The sequence below is a fragment of the Haliotis rufescens genome, unplaced genomic scaffold (assembly GCF_023055435.1).
Source record: "Haliotis rufescens isolate VD_foot unplaced genomic scaffold, xgHalRufe1.0.p SCAF_5, whole genome shotgun sequence".
In the NCBI taxonomy this organism is placed as follows: Eukaryota; Metazoa; Mollusca; class Gastropoda; order Lepetellida; family Haliotidae; genus Haliotis; species Haliotis rufescens.
Genome location: NW_025964223.1, coordinates 33,498,519 through 33,515,402, shown reverse-complemented (window position 1 = coordinate 33,515,402; position 16,884 = coordinate 33,498,519). Strand labels below are relative to the sequence as shown.

Below are 16,884 nucleotides of genomic sequence, written 5' to 3'. Positions count from 1 at the left end.
GGGCTATGAGTCAACCTTTACCCACGGGTGGTTTTGAGTGGGTCGATGATATCAGTGTGAATGATATCCATAATATCGATGCGAATAAAGGGTACATACTAGAAGTTGACTTGGACTATCCAAATTCGTTACATAAAGACCATAACAGTTATCCGCTAGCTCCCGAAAGATTAATGGTTGATAAAGATTGGATGTCGGAATATCAACACTCCTTGATGGGTAATACTAGGTTAGCTAACGTAGAAAAACCCGTACCAAATTTGATGGATAAGACAAAATATATAGTTCACTACAGAAATCTCCAGTTATATCTATCGTTTGGTATGAAACTTAAGAAAATACACGGAGTTCTAAAGTTTGATCAAAGCCCTTGGATTGAGCCCTATATAAGACTGAACATAGATTTAAGAAAGATAGCCACCAGCGATTTTGAAAAGAACCTATATAAGCTCATGAATAGCTCCGTATTTGGTAAAACTATGGAGAATCTAAGGAAGCGTGTTGATGTTAAATTAGCCACATCCACTACGGTTAAAGCGTATTTATACGTTTTGCGTTTTACCTTATCGTGGGGAAGAAACAAGAGGTCAGCCTGATGAACTTCATTCGTTGTAAATATATCAAACTTCTTCCTCGGTATATAACGCAGTGCCGGTAAATATATTTGCAACATCGCTTGTTTCTTTAACCAATCCTTGGCAACATCTTTAGATTAGCCGCAGTGGCTAATTTTTTTATTGCTCCTACACCTTTCCAATATCCTCGTGTGCTATAGTAAATTTTATTCATTATTAATTAATATTGATGTTTCTTTTAATATGACTCATGACTATCGTTGAATCCCATAATCATTTTGGCATAAAAAATTCCCCCTGTAGTAGCGGTATAGGTATATAAATCCGGCTCCAGTGGGGTTGCGGCAGAACCATCATTACCTAAACTACTGCTGCCGTGTTGACTTCCACTTTCTTCTTTTGCTGCTTGCTGCCTCCTAGCCTTAGTTATAGCCTCACCTAATTTCAAGAAGGCTTTCTTAGATGTATTGGCACACTGCTCACATCTTGCCTCCTCTGTGCATATCTTCTCACTGCACCTCATGCAGTTAACATGAAGATCTCCTGTGATCATGAACCAACCACACTTCTTGCAACCGGGAGTAGAGGGAGACTCCATTATGAACCCACAACAAGACCTCACACCAGCTTATACTCATCTGCGTGCGATCGTCACTCCAGTAGCGGCTATTAATATCTACTTACTGTGTCTGTATTATACAAAACTTCTAGAATAATCTTAGATTAATGTGACTAATACCAACTGCTCAATCGTTACAACTATAACAATAGGTGTTGACTCTAGCACACACAGGAAAAAAATAACGTACCAGCCATTGCATACGTCATAGCTTGGGTGGTTACGATGCTGTTTGGGAACAACTAATTGTATGTGATTGACAGTGAAGAGGATGTCTGTTGAAAATCTGAAAATTTTAGTAAGTGTGACTGAATCCAAAATACAGGATTTATGGCAATGATGTAATAGAGGTAGGGAATCACAAGAATTATAATATAACCTAATAAACTGCATTCCTGTGCATAATAATCAAAATTGATGAATCCAACAATATTATATGTACATGTGTTTCCATTTATCATGATTTTAGCCACTTGAATTAGGAAAAACACTATTTAATTGAAAATTAAATTGCTTTCATAAACTTGTGCTTGCTATAAAATGCGCTGCCGCAGGCTATATTTAGTAAACAAATATTCAAAACTCTCAACTTCGCTGGGCGTATTCATTGACATTGTGTGTAGAGATGATAGATCACTGGGAGGAGCTTATGCACACCCCTGACATCACAGGGCATTTTTTTCCAATTGTGACTGGCATCAAAATACTACAAATTACATCATAGGGTTTTGTCACGTGTTTGAAAAGTTTGTGGTACTGTATTCGAAAGGTAAGCCACCAATTATCTACTGCCAGGGCTAGTACTCACATTAACTGCTATGTTTTCACCAGTGAGTATATACCGCAGACACATCTAGTTTTCTCTTAAAATTAATATTGATATCATTTTGATGCAATAACATTTCTGGATTTTTTAAATGGAGATTTCAAAACCATAACTGGAAATGTAGTCAGAATAAAAAGGTGATTGTTAAGAGTTTGAACATGTGATCCTTGACCTTTCAGATTGAAGCCATTCTGTGTAATGTCCTCAAGAAAAGAAGCAGCACATTTAATCAGGTAAATCAGTGATGTATGTTATCCATTTAAGAATGTGTACCAAAGTGGTTATGACCATGCTGCTAACAACACAATGTCTAAATATATGTTACCTTACCTTACCTTTTATTGTAATATTAGTCAAGGTTCAGGATACGCTTCCCTATGGTTTCCCTATGGTTTACGGACCAACAACTCGGTCAATTACGTGTTCCCATTCACGGTAACCTTACACAACCTAATCACGTGTGTATCTCTGCCAACTCATACTCGCTCTAATGGCCACCGTGTGTGAACGTGTTCTTGGACCTAGAAAATACATTTATTTTTTTGCGTTGTTTCTTGGACTGCAACGTCCTGCATGTGAAGAAAGGACAAGCTACATCTGGCGTGTACCCAGTGCAGATGCACAAATTCTACTTCAGACCTCCATGCACTGTGTTGTTACTGCCATAGCCAGTGTACCTTTGAACTTTACGCTGTGATGAGCCTCGTGCACTGGCAGACTCTGCTTATCAGCCTAACCTTCAAAAGTGTCATCAGTGGTGGACCGTCTAAATCTAAGGATTCTGAAAAGAAAGCAAAGTCAGCTGAGAAAGCTGAGTCCTCTTGCCACTCCCTCAGACTTCCAGGTGCCCATCTTGTCAGTTACCGATGATGCGCTCTCCGACAATGCTTTGACTGACGATATCTTCACACAACTTGACCCAGCGACCACCCCTCAGCCTCCACTCCCTTCAGACTTTCGGTCTTCTACCGTTCCTTCGACAACTACGCCATCGATGGTGACTGATGATCCTCTTTTCGTTCTCAACTCTCAGTCAATCGTTTGCGTTCCTCCCTTGAAAATTCCATTCCTGGAATCCTCACTTTCCTCTCCTTCAGTTGTTCATTTGATGGTAGTTCGTCTGACCGTTCTATGACAGTGCGTCCTCGGATCATTAGCCGCTCTGATTCCACATCATGCACTCAGGATTGGGACACCTCACCAGGCCCATCACCAAAGTCCTTAATCTTCACAGAATCATGTCCCGACTCCTATCTTGACGACTACATTCAGGCACATGCAGACGCCGACATCCCCATTCAACACCTCAACTTCACTCATTGTCATCTGCATCAATTAGGTTGGTTGGTCAACGTTGACAAGTTCGAGTTAGTGTCACACTGAACAACTCCAATTAATTGTGGTTCTCTTCAACGCTCATCAAGGCATGTTGTTTGTCCTGCAGGATTGTTGGGTGAAGATTCAAAGGTTTGTTCCATGGGCACTCAAACAACTGCTCCAGTTCCAACGATGGCAACAGCTCCTTGCCCTCCTGACGTCAGCGCAAGCAAGCCAACTGCACCTGCGACTGCTTCAATGCTTTCTTGCGTCCATCATCAAGATTGACGACTGTCAATTGCTGATTTCTCTGCCGATCCATATCCACATCCACCCATACCTTTAGTGGTGGCTAGTCGAATCGAAGGGGTCTCTTCGTGGCCATTTGTCCCTTCCCTTCATCTGCTTGTAAGACACCTCGACCGTCTCAATATCAATATAATTGCCTCAATATCAACAGCCGCGAATTCAAGGCAGTAATTCTAACAGTGTCTCATTGGGTGGAGCTCCTATGGCCCTCTCGAACAACACTGCACACTGTTGTATATAAACAGAATGGGGTCCACAAAGTTGATGTCACCCCTCCCACTTGCTCTGGAGGTCCCCATCTTGCTAAGGCTCGCCAACAGACGATTCCATCCTCTTCTGCTCCGAACCAACCTTCTACTTCAACTTCACTCCTAATGACTCCCTCTGTCCATGGCAATGCTCCATATATTCTTCTGCCACATTTGCAGAAGTCCCTTATCGCATTGAAGTCTTACACAGTATTCACCACACATTACCTTTGCAACATTAAGGTCACTGATGTCCATGGTCCCCACAAGTTCAACCTTTTGGTCTTGGTGCAACAACTGTCACATTCCACTCAACGCAGATGATGTCATATATGCGTGTTCCTGACCTCTTGCTTTATGCCTTTATATAAATGAGTAGGTGTTATACTGTTTTGAGATATCTTTATTCGACATCACAAATGATGGAGATCTGGAACACAGAACAGGAAACATAACTTAATGCAACACATGATTCTATAATGTAAATGTACATAATCCTTTATCCCTACCCAAGTCATTGGTAGATCTTGCAAAAGGTATGACAAGGACTAAATAAGGTAGTCAAGTCTTGACTGAGTTATAAATGAACTGAAATGACTTCAAGTGTGTTGATGTCAGATATTATGAATGTTCCATATCTATGGAAGGGAAGGATGACATGTAACACATGCATGTCTGATAATCTTTTTCAGATTTACAGCCCCACAGTCCAGGGTTTTTCCACCCAAATAGCATGAATATAGTCACTAAGCCACGAGGGTGCAATCTTTCTCCGAGTGGAACGTCTGGGTTCAACCTCCACTGGAGCAGGACATGGGGGTGGTAGCGTTCTTGTATTTGGTGTTGTTGTCAACGACGGTGCGGCAGGTTGTTGAGGAGCAACAGCCTGGTGTTGAAAGCTTGGCAGTTCCAATGACACGTCTGAAGGACTCATAGTAGTCGTTGCTGGCACAGCTGAGGATGATGGTTCCATCAAGTTTAATTCCTTCTGCAAGGGGGCAACAGGCTGATTACTGTTGGCATTGCTGGGCCTGGATGAGGCCTTCTGCAAGAAAGGACGGTATTGTGTACCAGACGAGCTGGTGATGTTGAATGGATATGGCCTGGCAAATGATCTGCAACTGTGACTGTAGGTGTGGGTGGATATACAGGAGTGTATTTGCGGAGGAATTTCCTGTTGTGTAGAGTAACTCTGCCTGAGCCATCCACACGTACAACATACTGGTCGAATTGGTGAACTTCGATCACACATCCAGTTTTGTCCCATTTCAGTGGGTGAGGGCCTGTTTGATTTTGGATTCGGACGAGATTCCCAACAACAAGGGGTGGTAGCTGTTTGGTGTGCTCAGTAAGCAGTTCATCCGTCCTCTTATGTCGGTTTCTCAAAGCATCCTCTCTCATGGAAAGAGTATCGCGCCATGTGTCATGTGGTTTATAGCAACCAGGTAGTATGGGTCTACCGAAGACACACATCGCAGGGGATAACTTGGTGTCTCTGTCTGGAGTGTTCCTGTATTGTAGCATTGCACGTTGGAAGGCCTCAGTGTCAAGTTCCCCATTAGGTCAAGTGTTGTTCGTTATCAATCTTTTGACAGTCTTGACACCGACCTCTGCTCGACAATTGCTGTGTGGGAAGGCAACAGATGACAGGCGATGATGCACACCCCATGTTCGAAGGAACTCTCTGGTAGCTGAGGCTGTGAATTCAGGGCCACCATCAGAGGATAGCTCATCCGGAATGCCAAAGGTGACAAATGTTCGGCGTAGATAATCAATCAGGCCAGGTGCACCATTGGAAGTTCTTTCAACTATAGGCCAGTTGGAGTATCTGTCGACAACCACTAAGTAGTTGATCCCTTTGTAATGGAAAAAGTCAGCACACACACATTGAAATGGGTAGACTGGGTAGACAGGTGGTGTGGGTGGGCCACAAGGTTGGGAGGGGGCCATACGGTTGCAGTGATAGCAATCGTTTCTGAGAGCTGTGATAGCTGGAGTGTTTCTAGGCCAGATGCTTCAGCTCTTGCCATCATCGATGACACGCCTTGGTGAGCGGAGTGGAGTGCAGTCAGGACATCCTGTCGCAGTAATGGGGGAATCACGATTCGATCCTTGTATATGACAACCCCATCGATAGTATGAAGATGTTCACCCGATTGATGGTATTCACGAAGTGATGCTGGTAATTCATGGCGGAATTCTGGCATCCCTGATTCAATCATCTCCACCAGCTTCACCATATCGCTGTCACTGCTTGTTGCTACCAGAACCTTGTCCCAGGTGATGGACTGGAGGGAGCTGATCGATGACACGGCTGAGTGTATAACTGAGTCCTCAATGCTGTCATCAGGCTTCTCCCTGCATCTTATTGAGGCTAGGATCATGCGACTGACATTTGAGAAAGCTGGGAGGTCAAGCAAGTCGTCATCATGGCAGATGGCTGCGACATCATCTATTAACACCATTTTCTCAGGGTGGCCAGTTGGATGGAGGGACACAGCATCAGCAGTGCGTTGTTTTGCACCTGGTACATGAACCATCTGGAATTTGTAAAGCAATGTTTTTTCCTTTAGGTTTCGGAGTCGAGCATTGGAGATATGTTCGAGGGATCGGTCACCCAACAGCTTGAGGAGTGGTTTGTGGTCGACCACAACAGTGAGATCGTTAGAGCCGAGAACGAAGTACCTGGCTTTGTCCAGTGCATCAGCAACTGGCAATGCCTCTCCTTCCACAGGGGCGTAGCGGGATTCAGCTGCATGTGTGAATCGACTGCCAACCAGAGTGATTTTTCAACCATCGTGACAACAGAAAGGGACTGTCTTTGGGCATGTGCAATGTTTTTGGAATAGCCAAAATCCAATTCCACCTTTTGACCAGTCAGTAGCAAGGCATGTCGGTTTGCGTTTGTCAAATATTCGTACACCCTCCTCAATCTCACTGACAATGACTGCCTTTGATTCCTGAAACAACATGTCTAAGTGGTTATCCCATCGAAAAGGTGTCCCAGGATTCAATAGCTGACGGTATGGTTGCATCCTTTCTGCCATGCTGAAGGCATAAGATACCTGGTTGATTAGGCCAAACCCTGACCGCATGTCTGTAATATTTCTCGGTGTGGTAAAGTCTAAGATGACTTGGAGGTACTTTTTACAGGGGCGAACACAGTCATGTGTTATCTCAAAGCCTGCAAATTCAACCGTATCCTGAGCAAAGACAAACTTCTCAGGGTTCAGTGTGATGCCGTTTCTACCACAGATGTCAGGCTTGTCTTATCAATGTGTCAGACAGTTGGTCATACAGGTGGTGGGCAAGGGTGATGGCTATTTTACCACGATGCCAGCCAAGGTTTGTGACTGCACATAGTGTGTCAAAGATTGCACCTTCATATTCCTCTGGTGTTTTACTGGGTTTCTCCAATTTTTGCTTGTTTCTGCTGCGGCACACAGAATCAAAGTGATTGGATCGACTGCACAGCGTGCAAGTATGGCCATAGGCTGGGCATTCTTTCTTTCTGATTTTGGGGGCTTCAGACTTTCCGTGCCCCTTCCTGCCACAGTAGTGGCATACCTCAGATTTATCAAACATTTTAGTTTCACTGTGAGCTGCATTCCTGCTGCGTCTGTAAGTGCTGCCGACTGCTTCAGCACCTTGAGCCAAGGAGTCGTGATGCGGACCGCTTACCAGCTTCTTTGGCTTATACAAACTGGAAGGCCTGCTCAAGAGTCATGTCTTGGTTTTGGTCACCAAGGAGGTCTAACTGGATTTCAGGGTCATTCAGGCCACGTGTAAGCACATCCCGCAAAATAGCCTCAGTGTAGTTTACCTCATCGTGACAGCCTGGGCATGGAATGACAAATTTGCACACTCCAGCTTGACCCCGAAGCCTAGCACCAAAGGAACGAACAGTCTCATCACGGTCCTGGGTCATACTGTGAAGAGTAACACGCGCCACCATGGTGTTGTCCTCTCTTACGTCAAGGACTCGAATGGCTTCCAATACTGCTGCTTCAGGTTTGTCTGTCAGGGACCCACCTGCAGAACGTGTTAGATCTCTGCGTAATGTCTCATCACAGCATTCCAGTAGCTGCACAACGAGATCCTTCCCTGTGACCTTGGTAGCCTCCACATAGTCTTTCCACCTAGAGATGAAGTATGACCAGTCCTCGCTTGAGCCGGCGGAGGATATAGTTGGTCGCTTTACTTTCTCGACTTTGGCTGAGCTACTAGCATGTGTGGTCATAGTGTCGACCGTTGCATGGGCATTCAGGAGTGCGGCAATCACCACAGAGTCAAGGTCTTCTGTGACGAAGTCACATGATTGGACCGGACACTGTACTGTTGGCATCTTGTTGAGTTAATTGATCTCCATCATAAATGAGTAGGTATTATACTGTTTTGAGATATCTTTATTCGACATCACAAATGATGGAGATCTGGAACACAGAACAGGAAACATAACTTAATGCAACACATGATTCTATAATGTAAATGTACATAATCCTCTTGTATACACTACTGCCTAGAAGTTCATTTCCGTGACATGTGTTGTAAACGCGTGTAACATGCATGTGACATGGGTGCTCAACGGTTTGCACACAGGGTTGAGCCCCCTTTGAACACACATGTGCAATGAGTAACCCATGCGTGTGCCATGGTTGTAACACAGGACCGGGTTTCAGTTCAACTTGAAAAATAGATCAAATGAATAGTGTGTTAATGAAACACAACAATGAGACGTGAATCTTTAGTTAATGATCTGCCATTGACCTGTCCAGACCACAAATACAATTTCGTGTTCGGTTGCTGGAATTATATGCATACACCATATGATTGTGTTTGTGGAAATTTTAATGTTTAATTTTTGTCATTCCAGGTGATTGCGATGTTTTTTCACCAAATTTATGCTTTACATGGTACAATTATGATAGAGCACTCACCACTACTAACGTCCTAATATCTCATGTAGGAAAATGCCCCATTTCTACACACCCCACTTTTTGTTTTGTTTTTAAGAATTGATAAGAGGAGGTTTTTGGGGCCGGGGACTCTTCCATTGCCCTTTCATTGTAAGAGGATATTGGAAATGAATATAAACTATCATGCTGTCTGGCTGTAGATAGAATTTGTGATCTTAATAATCACTGGGTGTGACCCTGTAGACAGAATCTCATTGGGGTTTGTGACTTTTACAATTGCCCAATGTGCATACTAAGTATTGATGCTTGGAGATACCAAAGGTTATTTGAGGAAATTGTTTGTGAATACTTATACCATGTAGATAGGATATCTTTGGGATTTTTAATCCGTTCTTTCTCTTTTATGCTGTTGGAAGGAAGTCACTCAACCAGTTTATGCATTCTATGTCAGGGTTTCCTCTCCTCCTGCAGTGGTCGTCTCTTTTATTATCCCCCACCACGAAGGATGGGGTGCTGTCCGTTCGTCCTTCCGTCTTTCCATCCTTCCGTCCGTCTGTCACGTTTCGTTTCCGGAGCAGAACTCAAAAACCTTGAGAGATATCTTTACCAAACTTGAAACTCAGTCAAACTTGGTCTAGTGATGAACTGGTGCCTTTGGATAGTTCAGGATTTTTTTTAAATTTATTTTTCGAGTTGCCATGTCAATGACTTTGACTTAGACTGAAAATGGTGGTAGTGCTCATTTCCGGACCATATCTTGAAAACTGTACAATATGTCTCCACCAAACTTGACACATAAATAGGTCTAGTTGTAAACTGGTGCCTTTTGATAGTTTGGGAGTTTTTACGAATGTTTCCTTGGCAAGAGTATAACTCAGAAACCATTTATACATTCTACAAAAAGAACTGTTACCATCAAAACCTAATAGTGATGTATACCACTTGACAAAGGAACTTGGACAATGTTTTTGGTCCAGTTTGATGATCCAAAGGTTGATCTTGAAGCAAGAAAGCGAAGTCCTGTCAATGTGATACATGCAGTACCAATTACTGCTGTAACAGCCTCATTCTCCATGTCTGACAATGCTAAATTTGTCATGGTTGAAAGAAAACAGTATCCAGGAAAAATGGGGTCTCATAATCCACTTGTTTCAAGGCAGCACCTATGAGCAGATGATTGGGAACATGACAATTACACAAGGAAGTAAATTTAAAGCCCATTTTGGTCAAGTGTATACAATGCTCAGTGGGGTCAAATCAAGGAAAGGCCTAAAACTTGTAGGTTTTCATGAACACAATATTGTAGTAAATAAAAAAAGCATTGGATGAGATGTCTAGATTGTGAAATGAAAGATTGTTCACCTGGACACACCCTGTAGAGAACAGTCATTGAGTAGTATAGGTAGCCCTCCTGGAACCCTGAAACCGGTACACCCACGATGGGGCCAGATTTATACCCCAGTACTACTACTACTACAGGAGGGGAATTTTTTCTCTCTTCCATTAAAATGATAATGCTATTCTACGATAGACATGCGGTAAACTAAATATTATTTGTGGTGGAAAACATGGGTGCCAAAATAGGATTGTATCAAAGTATAGGAAAAGAAACAAAGACGAATGCACCCAAATAGGTGTACTCCCAATTAAACATTTGAGGTACATAGGATATATAAAAATGACAAGATCAGCCCTACCTAGAGAATTATACACCGAAATACACCTTGAGGGGGTAAATTCTCAAGAAGAACCATTGGAGGCCTACGATTGTCTCGAAAAAACTTACCCTTTTCGATTCCTATCCAATAGAGAGAAACAAATCTTGGAGTATTAAGGGTTTACCAAATCCCAAAGCAGTTTCTAGAGATATACCTATGCGTCTTCCATCCTGCAATCGAGACTGGCAAGGTACTAGACTTCGGTTTCTTATACAACAGACATCGAAGCCAAGGCAAACTTCGTATCATTTCCTCTAGAGAAAGTGAAAGAAATCCACACAACCAATGCTGGGACTGTCTCACCACTTGTCCTACACCACCAAGCATCTTTGAGGATCCTACTTCCACTTGCAAATGCGGCGCCACAGACCACTGAGTTGATAGCAAGAAATGCCCAATATGGATAATCAGATTCACTACCCTACCCCAACCAGAAAAGCGGCTGCCCCTAGTAGTCCCAGACCAGATAGCGGTCCCTAGTTGTATAGTGAATATATAAAAAATCTGTACGACAACGAGTGCGCTGGGTGGTGTACCCGATTCTCAGTACTCACCAAAACTCTAGCAGATCAGTGCCAATGTGGAAAAAACGACTGCTACATTCCGAAGACTAGCCGGTGAAGCGCTTTCCCCAACCTCCCCAATCCACCAAGGGAGAATCCACCCATCATACAAATACAAAACCACGGTTACCAGCGCCACCCATTTCCAAACATAAGAAAGCATCAACATTGCCAGCTGAAAAATACGTGTGCACAAAGTTTGCCGTAGCAGCGCTAGAGAACAATAGACGAAAGACAAACAGACTACTCCTACTCCTACACGTGGGTGGGTAAACGGTGCCAGTCTTCGGATACCAGATACAAGAAGTCATTCGAGAGATGGGTGGAATAGAGAACTTGCAGCTATCCAATGCGACATTCTATTGCATCCTAGACGAAGTGTGCCACTCACCAATCTCAGATAAAAAGGATGATAGAAAAACAATGCTCGTCTTTCCTCCAAGGAATGGCAAAGTAGTCGAAGAAGTGCCTGTTCTTGTAGACAGGACAGAGAAAAATGCAATACAACTAGAGCCGCCAACAAGTTCTCCTTCTCCCCCAAAGGAAATACCCCTAAAACAAGGAGAAATAGAGGAAAGTGAAGAGGAAACCAATCTATGGCATCGTGCTGTAGGACAAGAATTAGAAAAGCAAAGACAACTACGAGAGAAAAGAATAGACGAACTGGAGAAAACCGCTGTGGACTACAAAGAAAAAAGCATGGGTGGTAAAAAACTAGTCTATACGATTTTAGATTATGGAACAAAGAAAGTCTCGGAATTGGAACCGGGGGTGTATTCTATACATGGCTATAGTGAAAGTGGAGATAGCACCCAAGTTGTTTTTCAAGAAGAAAGCGTCCGGGCAACAAAAGAGCTACGACGTATTCTTTCTAGTATGGGACGAATATTTGAAAAGGACGAGGACAAACATGGTAGAAAGACTTTCTGGCTGCCAGAAATAGAGCCCCTCCAAATCGAGATAGAGCCAACCAAATCCTTCGTAGTGGAAAACAAGACTATCCATTCGGACCAAATACGAGTCATTGCAGCTCCAAATCCAAAACTACTTTCAGACTTGCGGCAAATACACCAGGAATACGAGGATGTATTACAGAAAAATGGGCCAAATGTGGCTCCAGTACCAAAAACTAGGAGAAAAGCACTTGATCTAGAAGCAGGAGAATATACATGCTATCGGTATGCTAGAACAAGTATCGTGGCAATCCACACACATATTTGTATCTTGTTTCCGAAGATGGTGTAGAGACAACAGAATATGGATTCTTCCTGGAGAAAGCTATGGAGGACATCGAACTTCGTGGACCACTCATCTGCCGGCTTGGTAGAATGAAAAGAAAACCAGACAGAAAAATAGATTGTCTAGCCTATATTGCGCAAACTCTAGAAGAAGCCTAGTAGACCAAAAAAACTACTCCATATCGAGTATATGCACTTTCTTTGGCTTGCTAGGTTATTCTAGATTCTCACTTGCTACACAATGTTTACAAGTTTCTCGTACTACCTTCCAGACTAGTAGTGCGGCAAGAGAGATGTATGTCCAACGTTGTACCGACTGCACCATCGAGACTACTTTCTGGATATCTAGAGATTGGGTTTCCCAATTTCGATTCTTTCCCGAACATGGAGACTGTTTCTAGCAAGATATCTTTTGTTTCCTCTGCTAGGTCTTCGAGGCCCTTCAAACGGTCGTAGAAATCTACAAGTGTGGGGGATGGAGATGTGGTCGTTGTGGGCAAAGGCACTCGAAATGGTTGTTGTTGGGATGTTGTTTGTGGCAAAGCTGGTGGTGATTGTTGTGGTGTAGATGTTGGTGGAGATGTTTTCCATATTCTATAGAGTCGAGTAGACCCAATACCATATCTTCATTTTACTTCTACTGCGGATATCTTTCCACGGAGACTTTGGATTTCTCGGATCTGATCTTCCGATAGATCTTTCTTAGGGAGCATTTTTTATTATACAATACCTACCCCATTTGTCTAGATAGAAAACCTAGGAAATTGCTATATTTGATTAAATTTGCTAGCAACAATATAGCAAAATATAACAACTGCTATATTTTTGCGATATTTTGCGATATTTTTTGCTATATTTTTGCTATATTTTGCAAGCAAATTTAATAAAATATAGCAATTTCGAGACGCTTTTCTGGTGGAGGTAGGGTGGTGAATCTGATTATCCATATTGGGCATTTCTTGCTATCAACTCAGTGGTCTGTGGCGCCGCATTTGCAAGTGGAAGTAGGATCCTCAAAGATGCTTGGTGGTGTAGGACAAGTGGTGAGACAGTCCCAGCATTGGTTGTGTGGATTTCTTTCACTTTCTCTAGAGGAAATGATACGAAGTTTGCCTTGGCTTCGATGTCTGTTGTATAAGAAACCGAAGTCTAGTACCTTGCCAGTCTCGATTGCAGGATGGAAGACGCATAGGTATATCTCTAGAAACTGCTTTGGGATTTGGTACCGCTCGTAGAAAGTAAACCCTAAATACTACAAGATTTGTTTCTCTCTATTGGATAGGAATAGAAAAGGGTAAGTTTTTTCGAGACAATCGTAGGCCTCCAATGGTTCTTCTTGAGAATTTACCCCCTCAAGGTGTATTTTGGTGTATGCTTCTCTTGGTAGGGCTGCTCTTGTTATTTTTATGTATCCTATGTACCTCAAATGTTTAATTGGGAGTACACCTATTTGGGTGCATTTGTCTTTGTTTCTTTTCCTATTCTTTGATACAATCCTATTTTGGCACCTCTCTTTTTCCACCACAAATAATAATTAGTTTAATGTCATGTCGATCGTTGAATAGCATTATCATTTTAATGGAAGTGAGAAAATATTCCCCTCCTGTAGTAGTAGTATTGGGGTATAAATCTGGCCCCATCGTGGGTGTACCGGTTTCAGGGTTCCAGGAGGGCTACCTATACTACTCATGGTGATGGACTCAGGGTCGCTGACTTGAATGTTTGATCCCTCAGTGCTCATTTCAAAGATGTGAATAATAATAAGTTAGTTGGTGTGGTTAATGTTTTATGTTTCACTGAAACTCACATCAATGATCACAGTTAAAGAGACCTCCTGGGATATCAAGTCTATACAGGAGACCCTACACATGGTATTACTGTGTATGTTTCAAAAAGTTTCAAGAACAGTGTCCAGCTATGTGATGTAATGTCATCTCGCAGTATTGAATACATTTCCTTTCTTGGTGGCAAGTTTTGCATTGCTTGTGTGTGTGTGTATGTTCCTCCAAAAGTGTCATTGACACGGTTATAACATTCATTTACTGATTTCATGCAGAAACTGCAGGATCTCTCAGAGGAGCATGTGAACATGTCATAGTACTGGGTACTTAACTGGGGATTTCAACTGTGAACTGAGTGAAAAACTGAAATTTGTGCCACAAACAAGATCAAATGGCAGGAAGTTTTATTACATACAAATATTTACATACAACATTTGGCATAACGCGGGGGCTGCCTCGGTTGCCTATTGAGACCCTGGGGTCGAGGTGACCCGGGTTGACACCCTGGGGTCGTGGTGACCCGGGTAAGATGACTGAATGTCCTGGGGTCTTAGGGACCCAGACTGTGTAGCTGTGGGAGGGATATGTCAGTCCTGGGGTCTGATGACCCAGACGATCCCTAGAGATAAGCTGGTCCTGGTCGTGCTGACCGGACGGTGCCGAAATAGCGTAGTGTTCTTTGGGGGCCACAAGCCTTCCATGCTCTAAGCATGGAGTGGCTTATGACGCCCAAACGAGGTTAGCAACCGAGAGCCCCCAAAGAATTAAGAATATAGGTGAAATAGAAACATGAATATGGTACTTAGTGATGGTGACACATAGCCTTGTGGGCTTGCAATAAGGTGGATTCGGACGTTCTGATATACTTGGCGTGACAGTCTGACGTCCACCTGCCCATAGTCTTAATGAGGTGATCCTTGATGTGAACAGTGGCCGCCGTAGTAGCTGCTCCAATCCGGAATGAGTGCCCCGAGTAGTCTGCTGAGTTATAGCCAGTTAACATGAGGACCCTATCTAACCATGACAAAAACACAGTCCTGGATATTGGTAGATAGTCCCGATTGACGAACAGCGGATCCTGGTTTGCAGCCCTGCACTGCGTTCAGATGGAAAACAGTCTGGACAAGGCTGAATAGGGACATGTCATGGTGTCAGTAGCGAATAAAGCAATGCAAACCCCTTGTCGGAAGGGTACAGTCTTAGACACTTTTAAGGTTATAACACATGTTCTTTTATGATGTACGAAACTAATGTCACTCATAGTTATGTTCCTACTGGGATCAAAGTTGGCCGAACATGTGAGTTCTCCGCATCGCAAGAATCCGAAGAATGCTGTAAGACACATACATCCCATTACCAAATCGTTGAAAGGACACGTCAGCCCTGAGCCGCTTGTCAATGTTACATAGCACATGGTAAGTGACGGGGAGTCTCTTCCTCCGCTCTGGTGTGTGGGCCCGTTTGTATCCTCTTAGTAGAGTTTGAATCCTATTTAGGGCACCGGTTGAGACATCGTCAAACAGTGTCCTGATGCCCGCTTGTAGGTAAGTGAATAGGATTCCCGCCAGATAAGTCTTCACGGTGTCATGTGAGAGTTTGAGGGAGCCAAAGCAATGGGCAAGAAAGGTCTGAAGGTAGGCTTCATTAACTGGTGGCAGGATGCTGCTGGCACCCAGTGTGCTGAACAAACTGAACTTAAACATGAACTTTAGGTAGCACTGAAAACCAGTAGAATATGCTGTTCTTGTTTGTCGACTGATCGCTGCTGACCACAGGGTGTCTAAGTGTCGGTTCAGGTCCACATCACTTGTGAGCTGGGTGGGCAAGGCGTTGGATGGAGTTCTGCGTAAGGCGCCAGGGCTCGGAATTTCCTGAACTGCAAACGGGAAGTGCATCTGCAATGTTATTTTTTACACCTGGAACATGTTCGGCTAACACAATAAAGTTATTTATAGCAGCTTGCCATGTAAGGGTCCGCATCAGAGCCATAATGTCCATACATTTTGATCTACCCTTTTTGATAATACACACAGTAGCTATATTGTCACAATGAAACAGTACTCTCTTCTGTGTCCAATGTCGTCCCCAGAGAATGGCCAACACCACAAGAGGATACAGTTCCAACCAAGCAATTGATTGTGCCGAATCTAGACTGTTTGTCACGTCCTGAGGCCACGCTTGGGCGAAACATGCCCCATTGAAATATCCCCCGTGTCTGTATACAGATTGAGATCCCGAGCTGACGTGATATGGTCGTCATGGAAAAACGAGATGCCATTCCACTGGTTCAGAAATGTTTTCCACATGTGCATCTCTATCCGACATTGCCTAGATAGTCTGATATGGTGGTGCAACTTGACCACAGTAGCTGACAGTCGAATCAGATAAGATAGGAAGGATCTGCCTGGTACTACCACTCGACAATCGTAGTTTAAATGCCCTAACAAAGACAGCAACTCTCTTTTCGTACACTTAGTCCGAGTAGAAAATAATCTCAACATATCCGCTATCCTTGTCAACTTGTTCTCTGGTAACCTCGCCGTCATAGAGACTGAGTCCAAGATGATGCCAAGATATTCTAGACAAGTTACAGGTCCATCAGTCTTGTGAGCCGCAAGTGGGATTTGTAGTTTGTCGAACAAGGTTAAGATGGCATCCATAGTTATGCTAGCTTCATAACTGCGAGGATCAATAGTAAGAAAATCATCTAACAGATGCAGAATGTTTCTCACGCCATAGTTGTATTGCAATATCCAGCACACGGCTTGTGATAG

General features: G+C 43.3%; 1 protein-coding gene across 1 annotated transcript in view; it reads left to right on the top strand.

Moving 5' to 3' along the window:
* Window positions 1-16,884, top strand: part of LOC124115933 — a 452,084-nt gene that overhangs the window by 264,974 nt on the left and 170,226 nt on the right. Inside the window, exon 8 of the mRNA XM_046477097.2 lies at window positions 2,200-2,253. Coding sequence (XP_046333053.1) covers window positions 2,200-2,253 — 54 coding nt within the window. The remainder of the gene's footprint in view (window positions 1-2,199; window positions 2,254-16,884) is intronic.